We start from the raw sequence: 12658 nt of genomic DNA, 5'->3' as shown, positions 1-12658 counted from the left end.
CTCTAATTTCCAGCCAGCTGCCAACAGCGTCTGGCGCCAGCTGCTGCAACTGCTGCTTTTTACACCATTGTGCTGCCTTAGCAACTATATGAGAACTGCCATCATGCCACGCGCCGCAGTTGGCCACAATAGACATGCAGTGAAAGTTGCACAATGAAAGTTATTGTGCTTTGTGGTTATATTTCGGTTAGTTATAGCAAAGCATCTAAATGTGTGCAAAAATTGCAAGTCAACTTGGTGTTGTTGTAGCTATACATATACGGTTATTGGCTGCTCATATTTGCCAAGTTCCAATTATTTTTCGGCAGTAATTTTAATAGGTCAAGCCGTAATATTGTCGCTGCTCCACTTGGCAGTATTTAACTAGGCTGCAGCGTGAGTAAATCTTTGTGCAGGCAAGGCGAAGTACTGTTGGGCGCACATACACATATACAGGCTTGCATTATTTCCCAAATATATATATGTGTTTGAGGCGATCTCATGCCTAAAATAACAAACTTTCGTTACGAGCCCAAACAAAAGTCGTGTATTTCTATGCAAGCAGGCTGCCTACATACAAAGCACAATTTATGTTTGCATATGAGTTTATATATTTGTATATGTGTATACATGTGTGTATATTTTTGTATATGTTTGTGTATGTGAGTCTTAGTGCTTGCCAGCCTTAAACTTTCTCAACATTTCATTGGTTTTGTGGTTTCTCCGGCKTTTTTCTGCGTTGCCTGCCTGTCTGCTACGCTTTTATTTATCTTCCTGCCACATCGGCAGCCATAACTGTCTGTTTGTCACTCAATTTGTTGCAACTGCTTGCCTCTCCATGTTTATCTGCATGCAGTTGGCCCGAAAATCAGCAGCAAACATTTCAGTTCATTTTCGAAATTTAGAGCACTCATTGATTTTTTTCTGCTGCTTGCTTTGCATTTTTGGCGTAATTTTAACTTACGCATGAGACGCACACACGCAGAGGCTGCCAAGTGCATGCTTGCAATTAAATCCACATTTGCGCCAACGCATTTGAATTTGCTCGTTGCTGCGCCRTTTTATGCAACCGAATTGTAGCTCGTAACAAAATCCCACAGACGGAAGTTGCAATGCATGCAAATTTCCGTTATGYGGTAGAAATAGTGCTTGAGCAAATATATGCACAAATGCATTATACCGTTATTTACATACATAAATATACATGCCACTACTCGTGCAATCACACGTTGACTTAAGGAACTAGCGTTTGCTTGTATGGATATGTATATGTATGTGTGTCTGTGCCTGTGCCTGTACAAGTAAACTCATTATTTAYGCTCCTGTGGTGCCCACTAACAGCAATTTGCAACTACCACATACCGCAGCTACATACACCCACACTTATCCATGTGTGCGTGCATTTATTACTATCTTCCTGGCTGCAAGTCAGACATTCGATTTTGTTTGCTTGTGTAAACGTGGCATTATTGCGCTAGTGCTACAAATTTAACGCATTTTTAAGTTTCATTTTCCAAAATTAATACAAGATTTTACAAATTTCTGCCATGTATTGACAAAAGCAAACCATACAAATATATTTTTTTGAATTGCCATTGCCATAAAGCGCTGTTACACGCACCCACATGCCGACACATACACATGCAAGCACTTGCAATATTAAAACTCTGCAAATTACCTGCCAATACTGTAGCATTAACAACTTGCTAACGAACTGCAACTGTCATCATGGTCCACTTTTAACGACGCACCGGCCATCCACAAAGTAAAACTTTCGTTTTATTTAACTTGGTTTGTGCTTTTTAATGTTGCTACTTATCGTAATGCTGTGCCATGTCCCCGGTGCCATTATGGCTGCCAATGCAGGACGGCACTTTTCGTTTGTTGACATTTTAATAAGGTTCATACAGTGAAACAACATTTTTTGCAAACGTAAGTGGGTCGGCCAGGTCTGTCAGGTGCATTGAAGAAAGTGTGGTTAGGGAAACGGCACACGAGACTGTTAATGATATACGAGTATAGTTTGTTAAGATATTATTTTTGAGTTTAAGCAAGCTACTTGGTATTAATTGATAGCTTTATTTAATTAAAAATAGTTTTAGGTGATTTATTTACATTGCTCATACGCCTGGTAGGCTTGATTTATTGAATATTGGTCCAGTGAAGAGAAATGCATTYGTTTTGCATTAAATTGATAATTTTATTTCTTTTTTTATTACAAGTAGTTTTTAAAAATACATTTTCGCCTGGATGGGTGGCTTCATTTATTGAAGAATAAGTTCAAATATACATATAAGGTCCAGTGTAGTGCAATCCATTTTTTTTGCATTAAATTGAAAACTAGATTTAGCATAGTTAGAATTAATTGATTTAGGTRAAATAGGCAACCTTCTAATTGATAACTTGTTGTCATTTTGAAGCTAGTTACAACATACTTACAACATATTATTTGCAGAAAACTAAGAGAGTCGATTTTCATAAGCTTTTCCTGAAACGAATTGTTCCCCAGCAAGGAAATTCGCCATGAACAGTAACAGTTATAAATTAGTTAGGTAATATATAGTATAGTAAAATGAGTCTAATAGTGGCCCAATGATCCAGCCTAAGGGGCATTAAGCAGCAGTGGGGAAAAAATTAAGTATTTTACCAAACACACTGAGTTGCTGGGTTAATTGGCTATCACTCGGGAGCACAACGAGCTTTATGATGGCCTCAGTGCGTGCGGTCTGGCGCTCCCATTTAAACCAAGCAACCAACTTGCTTGTCATCAAAGCCTGTACACTAAAAAWTAATTTTCTAAATATAGAATCTTAAGCACTGATGGCAAAAACTCTTGCCTAAAATTAGGCGTAAGGAACTTTCACTCCTTATAAGTTAGTAAAGTAGCACACCTGTGGCTGAAATTCAGATATACTATATAGTTGTCTTCAAAGCCTTTATATTAAAAATTAATTTATATCTAAATATAGAATTTTAAGCAGTGATGACAAAAACTCTTGCCTACAATTAGGCGTAACGAACTTTTACTCCTTATAAGTTAGCAACGTCAGACACCTGCAGTTGAAATTCAAGTTTAGTATTATRTACTAACGGAAATTAAAGCGCTACCACAAACATTTAAATCGAAAACMACTTTCAACAATCACCTCAAGTAAATTTAATGCAAAAGCAAAAAAATTTACTGCATGATAGACATTTACTCATACTTTAGATACATTTTTAATACCTTTAGTATTCTTTGTCAGAGTTCCATACGACTTACACAACTYTGGGCTGCTTATGCCACACATTATGGCTACTAATTTGAAATTAATGCGCAGACCGGCAGTACCTTCAGCTAAGTAGAGTATAGCAAAGCTTTTTTTCTGACATTAGTAGCATACTTGCAGGCGTTTTGTGGGCTCTGTCGCCGAAGTAGCGCAGTTAGCTTATAATTTGCGCTAAAAATGCGCAAAAACGCTGCTTCAACGAAAATTAAAATTTAAGCAAAATAAATAGAAATAAACACGACATCTTTCTACACTATATTTCAAGCTTATTTATATACATTTGATGCACTTTTTATATATGTATATTTTTTCGTTTGTGTATTTAATTTTTTGCTAAAACCACTCGCGATGTCTCAACAGCTTRCTAGTCAAAATTTGCCACGAAATATTCAAATGCATATGTATGCATRTAAAGTATGCTTTGCCGGCGTAAAAGCGAAAGACTCCATGCGGCAAGGACTCCGACAGTGAAGTTGTGGCACAGCACTCGACATAAATGTAATTTGCATAGTATAAGAGCAGGCGCAGCATACAGGCATTTTTACGAGCTAGCGCGTGTGTGCTCATTTACATGTAGTCACATGGTATGCATATATTAGTGTGGTCCCTGTAATGTATATTAAAATACACAAATTTCTATATGTGCGCCTATATGTATGCTTCCTATCTCACTGTGTTGAAATAACAACAATTTTGGCTTAAAAAAGATATTACTAACAACTGCGGTCGTAAAATTCGCGCTTATTACCCCTAACAACCTGCATATAGCGGCGTATAGGCAACGCTGTGGYAAAGCAAAAAGTCAACAAACGCGCTAAAATTAAATACCGTAGCGTAGTTGCTACTGTGCGGTAATGAAAGCGTGCATAATTTGCTTTCGTCAAACGGTATGTTCAAAATAATATTCAAGTCGCGCAAAATGTTTGTTTATTAACAAGTTAATCTGTGCGCTTGTASAGCTGCGTGCTAACCCAAACCGTAAAAAACGCGTTAAGCGCCTAAAAGCACAAAAACTCATGTCCTGGCATTCGATTTAAAGATATTATACAGCCACAGGTGGGTAATAGCAGCATGTGCGCATATAAATAGGTTTATTTATATTTTAGCCACAAGTTTTTGTTTCTGTTGTTAATTTTGGCCACTTTCGCTTTTCTATTTTCAACTGTGACCTGCTCCTCCTCCATATTTTACGTGTTTATGCCTTCATGTTATGTCTCCATTTGGTGTTGCTTCCTGCTTTCGGAGTCAGTTTTGTCACATATGTCGCTTAAGTAATTCGTTATGGTTATGTCTACATTATGGTCAATTTGGGTGGTCTTATATATAAATAAGCTGTGGTAAAACGTAATAACTGTTACTTTAATGTTAACTCCTACAACTGTATTACTTTGAATCTGTTTGTACTCGAAACTTTATACATATCTTCAAATAAAGTGAGTCATTACGCTATATTTGACGTCTCTGGAGATTTTTAGCACCTTTAGAGATCTTTTCTTTACGATCTAAAGACTCTTATTGATTCTTAGCATCTTTAGCGGTGTTTGAGTGTCTTCCACATGCTTCACATTTCTCCGAATTCACTTTCCTCAATTTATGAAGTGATCTTAAGGGTAGATACTCTGTCATAACCCCCTTAATATTACCAAGTTCCGTTTTGCTAAAAAGTAGAAGGTTTTAGTCCACCATCAACAATACCACAAAGTAATTTTGCGTTTTGTCATGTCCTGTGTAGCTAATGTTCCAAGACTTGTGGTATACCACTAGAATCCATTGCTTCAAACAACCCTTGAAGAAGCGGAATTGTGTTTTTAGCCAACTCGTATGCCTTTTCATTTCCTTCAGTCCCTCCTTTTAAATACTGGCTAAGCATTGCCTCATATTTCACTTTAATTGTATTGGCATATATCGAGGAAAAGGTCCAGAGCCTTTGCTGAGCTAGGACAACAACCAATTTGTTTTATGACCGACTTTAAAGAGCACCTKCAATGTCTGAGAGTGATCAGAGTCAGTGCTTGTTTATTTTCTAGAAATCTTAATATAAAGGTCGCCCTTCGGACTTTAAGAACTACAAAGTTCAAATTAAAGGGTATGGGACAACCATTAAAACATATGAAAAACTTCTGAAATTTTTATCAGACTCTTGTCGAAAAACCACTGAGTTCGTGTTCTGTATCTCGATTCGGAAATGTATTCTTTACGAAATTCGGGTCGATCTTATAATTATTTGAAAGTTGGATAATCCTGAACCACAATCCGAATTGCTCCAACTAAGCTTGCATTTTGTGAGCCCTCGTTTTATGATATGTACAGTGATTTACTCCCGTTACTTCAATTTATTTTCAAAATTACTCTGAAATCCCAAAAAAAAATTAGTAAATCTCTCAGCATTGATTCACACAACTCAGCTTCCGTTTTATAGCATGCCCTATAAACGGAAAGTGCAGTTTTTAACTTTCCCTCCTAGTTTGTAGATTACTATTCGCTTATATATATAACGCAAACCGCAAGGTCGCTTAACAGTGACTTAACCGCAACTGCATAGCACCAAAATGCCGCAGCCAACTTAAGCGCAAATCGCATTTGCATGACATAATCTCCYACAGCGCCGCACATGCACTCATTTAACCCACACAGCTGATGTAGCAGCAAAGCATCGGCAYACACATATACATATGCACTATTATTAGCTGCTCAATAAAATTTATTACATACAAAATAGAGCGAAGAACAAATCCACTGCAGTGCATTGCTAGTTTTACCTAACATTTTTCCATTGTTGTTGTTGTTATTGCCGCTGTTGTTGTTTTAGTGCAGCGACTATCGAGCGTTGAGCAGCTTAGCGCTTGGCCTTACTAAAAGTTCACATAATCGAATTCACGTTGCAGTCGCAACGTCAGACAGAGTTTGCGCAGCTCGGCCACATATTTGGCACGGCAACGGTCCACGTTCACCTTGTGCGGCAGTGGCAATTTGAGGCGATAAATTGGCGTCGCCAAATCCACTTCATCTTCGGTAATTGACAAATCCATTTTATCCGCCGGTGTCGTCTCGTCCGGCAGCAGTATCTCCAGCAGCAAATCCTCACAACTGGCCGTGGCATTAGTGCGATTGCCCATCTGTGACCAGCGAGGCGGCAAACAATAAAAAACAACGGGGTTGATACACACACATACGTGCGCACAGCACATGGAAAACATGAAAAAATGGAACCAGGTAAGCGGTAGAGTAAAAAAAGTGTAYGCTGTGCAAACACTGCAGCCATATGTGCAACATATTATTGCTTTTATGGCGACTACCTGCAGATAGAGGTCCTGAGTGCCCACTGCTTGCCGATAGGTCATGCTGTACTCGGGTCGCCGGCGCGTCTCTAAAATCTCATTGTCCTCCTGCTCCTGCTGCTTTTGCCATTCTTCGATGCTTGTTGGCAACGTGCTGCGTTCGGGTGTTTGCCCTCGGTGCGCTTGTTTTTGTTTGCTGCCACCTGCATTGCCGTTGCTGCTGCCAAAATGTGCGGGCGCTACAAAAAAATGCCAAGTCATTTGGAAATTTTGTGGCGTYTACGTTATTTTCCGTGCGGTTTTTGCACATTTAGTCGACGCACTTACTGAAATTGTTGCACTGCTTGCTGTTGYCGGCGACCGGCTCATCGTCGTCGGTGTCCGAATTGTCTYGCTYCTCGGGGGGTGTAAGCAAATCGCGCAGCATGCGTATGCTTTCAGGATTTTCGAAAAGCGACATTTCTAGTTTTGTGATTCGATTTTTCAGCAAAGCTTTTTTCTATGGCTTCTGGTTTTTTGTTTGAAAATTTTTTGTACTTTTGGTTTTTCTTGCTTCGTTTAAGAGTTTTCTAATTAAGTGAACTGTTGTTTGCGTTCGGTATTCAGTTTGGCAGTTCAAAGATATTGATCAAACAACAAGTTGCCTCGTTGCTATGGTAACGTTGTCGGTAATTAATAGGGGTGTAAGCTTTAGTTTAGAACTGGTAAGGTTACGGACCGTAAATTATGTTTAGGCGGATAGTTGGTGCGTAGAATCTTCTAGAGCTCGACAAAGGAAGGATTATTGTTGAACAGGGACTACTTTTCATTTTAAATACTTTATCAAGAAACTGGAAGCTATTATTTTTCGCAAATCCGAGTCTAAATTATAGAACCCAACCATGTTAATGGTCTAGACCCATTTTATAAGGTCTGAGTGCAATTTCGAAGATATTTCAATTTTAATTTTTAGCATTTTCAAATAATTATGTCTTAATTATAAAGGCATATGCTATTTAACTGATCCAGACATATCTTAGAAAGCCAGAAAGCAAATTTTGTGAAATCTTAAGGTTCTTCTTGGTATGYTGTTTCTGGATAGACATTCATATAAAGTCATATTTTCATTTGAGGAACTTCAAATAGTAAAATTAGGTTTGGCCTCAAAGTTGGTCTCGATATTCGAAATATAACACAAAGTTCTTTAGGAAAGAAATTTTTCTGGATAGAAATATATTCCCTAGTTCTGTTTAGCTTCCTACCAATGTATATAAAGTAAACTTTTCTTCAGAGGAACTCCAAGTAAAACTACAAAATGTGTGTTCAAACCAAAGGGTGTCTCGAGACATTTTCGTCACTAAGTCATTGATAACTGACGGTACGAAATATTTATTTGAAGTGCTAGTTCTTGAAAAGAAAAAAAAAAACTTCATGAATCTACTTTTTGGAGGTCGACCTTAAGAGTAAAGGACTTTAGAGTTTGCGAATCGGTTTCAAAATGGATAAAGCAAAGTTCCTCACACGAACTTCAAAATTTGACTACAAAAATTGAGTTCAAACTCAAAGAAGGTCGCAATTAATGTTCAGTTATTGACAATACACATTGATATGTATACTTTTTGGAGGTCAACTTCAAGACTATGGAACTTTTGAATTTCATAATTGGCAATTAGATCGCGGAAATCAGATTTAATCTGCAACAATGCGAAGTATAAGTTTTAACCTCCACTAAACCAGATAAACTTAAACAAAATATATATCAATTTCACCTTAACCCGCCGTTGTGCACTTTTACTGTTATTGTTTACAAACAATTAGCTAAGTGAACAATAAAGTGTGTGCACATACCCACTTCCCTTCAGAAGTAGCCATAGCGTCGAAGCAAACTACATACTATTAAATGTATAATTTATAACTTTATCTAGCTAACACGTTGCAATTCACCATGGATTATCTAAGCGGTCAACGAGCAATTGTGTGAAGTGAAAATGTGCTGGCTTGCGCTGAGGTCAAAACAATGGCAGACAAGAATGGGGACTGCAACAAAATATGTGTGGAAATAATTTTCGTAAAGCCTTATACACTATTTAGGGTTCCTGGGTGCTCTTGTGTACAAGTACAACAATTACAATAAAGTGAAAAAAATGTGTTAGTTACTATGGCATAAGCAAGTCTACATGAAGGTCTTTTGCAGTCTTTTGCAAACGAAGTCTGCTTTTAGGCGCTGAGGCTGGAGATATATGTATGTCCACTACTTGCAACTAGGCGTTTACGGATTTTTTTCTTTGTATATTTGTTTTTGTTGTAATACCAGTTACTCGTACTTTGTTGCAGGCAGCAACACCGAGAACCTTGTGCCAAATATTTTCGCTTTTKTCGATTTTTTCTAATTTGTTGTCATCAGCATACTTTTGTCAGACACTGTGCAGGCTATTGCGCCAGCTTTTTGCTGCCGCTGTGTTTGGGCAATATCAGAAATTAATACTTTGCTGGCAAACTTTCACTAAAGTTGTTGTTGTAATGCTTTACTATATATATTTTAATCAAGAATATTGCTTTTTTGCACTTTTTTATATTTTTTTTTGTAAATTTTTTTTTTATAGTTTTACGAAGGAAGCAAGCGACAGTGTGCTGGGTTTAAGTAGTTTAAAAATAACTGTGAATAAGTTGTTGTTAAAGCTAAGGTTGACTTTATATATACAAAAGCATTTATTTTGATATGAAAAACACAAATAATTTCAACACAATTAAATGCTACAATTTCTGTAAATATTTTACTGATGTCAATGATGTCAACTAGAAATCCGCTTAACTAACTGTTACAAATACTTGTCATATGTTCATACAAGAAATATTTTTTTCCAATTCGCCCCGAAATATTAGCTGACATATTTGGCAAATGTTTCTCAACAGAAAGTAAAAGTTTATTTGTTTTTGCTGCATGCCTACAATTGCCCTGCATTTTTGGGGCAAAGATGTTGAGCATGCTGCTTGCACAGGCAGCCTTGTCTTGCATAAAAAGTGTTTCCAAGCTGGAGAGAGCAACACATAATGTCGAATGCAAAAAAGCATATGAAAAAAAAGTGTTGCTTGTTTTATGAGAAAATTGTCAAAATTTTAAGCGAATTCCTTTGGCAAAAATGTGTTGCACAATGAAAATTGTTAAGGAATTTCAACAAGTATTTGAAGTCAACTTGGCTATCTTCACAGAATGCTTGTTTGCGCTTCAATATTTGTTATTTTATGTTAATAGCTTGAAATTATATTGGCTATTATATACTGAGAAAGAGTTCTAGTACGATATTTATACMCTGAACGGGGTATATTAAGTGCAACGAGACGAACTGACTCWATTCAGTCATGCCCCTCCGTCTGTGTATGCGTAAACTAGTCCCTCAGTTTTGACATATCAAGTTGAAATTTTGCGCGTAACATTTTTTCTTCAAGAAGCTGCTCATTTCTTGAAATCGTGGATATCGAACGTCTATAACATATARCTTATATACTAACTAACCGATAGAAATCAAGTCTGGTATGGAAAATTTCTATATTTCACAACATATCTTTACGAAATTTTGAAAGGAATATTATTCATAGCATTTTTCAGAAGAAATAGTTCAAATCGAACCACCATACTATTTACTGCCATATAATTTGAAGATTTGAAGAATCGAAATAAAGTTCTTGTATGGAGAACTTCCCTATTTGACAAGATATYCTAACGAAAYTTTGTATAAAATATYGTCRAAGGCAACGCCATAACCTCAGAYTAAATACAACAGTGTAGGATATCCATAGYTTCGATGCAGCCGTACTWAAAGRTTTTCATGATTTTTTCGCACACAAAATTTTTCTATTGTGCTAAAATAAGAAAGTAGGTAATCAATAATTGGTTAGTGCTACCATATTTATTACGCAAAATATTTGTCTTAAGTACGTTTCGATTTAAAATTTTAGAACTTTCCTCCCTTTCTCCTATAATATTTGTCTATAAAATATCAGTATCAATCACGTCAATAAATCACTCATTATATACATATATGCACAAACAAGTAAAGCCATGAGCATAAATTGTAGTTTATCACTAGTATTAACTAAGCAAACTGTTTGTGGAAATACGATTAGAATTTATGATATCCAGTTGGGTGTTTACCAATTATGTACAATTTTTTTCAGATAAGTACCTACTTATAGACTATAACTGATTCGATTTATTACTCCACCTTGCCAAAGCCCTTGATGTTTATTGAGATCACGTGCGCCGAAATGCGATATAGCTGTAAAGATTAGTCTCAAATGTGTAGAGTAATCTAATCAACTAAGACCGCTATTATAATTCACACAATAAAATGGCTCAAGCAGCTGATAAACTATCGCTAATAATGTATAATTAGAACAAATGCGCTAAGTGTACTAATTTTCTTTAGTTTGGTTCATTTGACTGGCAAAAAGGGCTACTGATTTTTGGGTTCGCACAGTTTCTTGCATGTATACATATATATTTATTATCACCTAAGTGTTTGCACAATTAAACATTCTGGAATATTTTTTTTTCTGTGTTTTTTTAAATAGATTTAATTAGTAATACTGGTGATAATTAAATATTTCTGCTAGGCAACAGCAAAATATGTATATACTATGTGACTCAGACCACACTGTTGTTTTCGAGAATAATTCATATGAGAGTTTGTGAAGACATCTCATCAGTTAAAAATATTTTCCATGCAAATATATGATTTTGATAGTTCAGTTTGTATGGCAGCTATATGCTATAGGTGTTYGAACTGAATAATTTCTTCGAATATTGTAGGGTTGCTTTGGACAATAACCCGTTCCRAATTTCGTGAGGAAATCTCTTTAAATAAAAAATCTTTCCTTATAAAGATTGATTTGATTTGATTTCGATGGTGCACTTTGTATGGCAGCTATAGATTATAGTGGTCCGATATCTTTGGTACAAACGARGTTTATTGGAGAGAATAAGTAGTGATATTAGCAAAGCCACGAGCCTTGCTGAAAAGATAAACTGGTCAATGTAAGTAAAGTTGGACACGATAAAAAAAAAAGTAAATTTATGAAATTACTTAACCAAAACGAAACAAAGTGAGATTAATGTGGGAAGGGAGGAGATACTAGAAAGGCGGAGATAAAATAATATAAAATCAMAATATATAGAAATGAGTCATATTAGCAAAGCCGCACACCTTACTGAAGAAAACGAACTGATCAGCGTTAGTAGAGTCACACACCATAAAATATATAAGCAAATATAAATGAGATTAATAAAATAGAAGAAAAAAGAAGGGTCTAGATTGTATTCCGTAAAAGCTGTTCCTGAAACTATTTACTAACCAGAATCTTAGATTTACAAAATCTCTTGATATGAGAAAAAAATTTGGAAATAATTAAGTAATAAATAAATAAATGCCTAAATTTATACCAAATATAACCGAGGGTCGGTATTATGGTGAGTGCCAAATTTTCACCCCGACAGTCTACTTGAACCCACAGCCGCCTCGCTGATGTAATCAAAAGTGGTTCAAAAAGTACTTTTAAGGTATTTATATTTATAATAGTCGGATAGCGCACACACTTAGTGGTCGCAATAAAGTGTGCTTAAATGAAAAAGTGCTGATATGCATTGTTTGTTGTTGTTGCGTCTGAAATAAATCTAATAAATGTTGATAAGAACTGTGTGTGAAGCGAAAGGTGCAAAACGCATAAGAGCGTCCATAAACAAAGTAATTATCATAAAGTGAAAAAAAACTGGTACGAGAACGAAAAAAAAACCAACAACAACAGCAAACTCATGCTAGTAAGCGCTTTTGYCAGGCTGCCAGCAACTAACGGTGAATGTAATAAAACTAAGACGTTAGACGGCGTTGCCACTTGCGCGCGCAGCAGCAGCTTTATTGCTCCGGCGGCAGCTACATTGTAATTGGGCGCGTAATGAAATAAATTRCGCAAGTATTTTACAATGCAGCGCAGGTTAGGTGGGCAGGAGGCGTGATGAGAGAACAGAGTCGTGTTACAGGCGAGCGCTCCAAGTGTAATGGAAGGCAAACGCGCGCATACAAGTGCTTTTAAGCAAAGCACACAYATACACACACACACACGTTCGACTACATAAATATGCTTTACCTACATTAGTTG

General features: G+C 36.5%; 2 protein-coding genes across 5 annotated transcripts in view; both read right to left on the bottom strand.

The window, feature by feature from the left end:
- Positions 1–12658, bottom strand: part of LOC108971996 (venom dipeptidyl peptidase 4) — a 115666-nt gene that overhangs the window by 65798 nt on the left and 37210 nt on the right. The window lies entirely within an intron of this gene.
- On the bottom strand, positions 5932–7069 carry LOC108971999 (protein PIH1D3). Its single transcript, XM_018938408.1, has 3 exons — positions 6854–7069; positions 6545–6765; positions 5932–6364 (listed from the first exon to the last, which is right to left on the bottom strand). Exons 1-3 carry the CDS (start codon positions 6984–6986, stop codon positions 6101–6103), a joined length of 618 nt encoding a protein of 205 aa, XP_018793953.1. The 5' UTR covers positions 6987–7069; the 3' UTR covers positions 5932–6100.

The sequence above is a fragment of the Bactrocera latifrons genome, unplaced genomic scaffold, assembly GCF_001853355.1.
Source record: "Bactrocera latifrons isolate USDA-ARS-PBARC rearing strain unplaced genomic scaffold, ASM185335v1 scaffold_37, whole genome shotgun sequence".
NCBI lineage: Eukaryota > Metazoa > Arthropoda > Insecta > Diptera > Tephritidae > Bactrocera > Bactrocera latifrons.
Note: the sequence above shows the minus strand (reverse complement) of the source record. Positions and strands in the feature narration are given on the sequence as shown.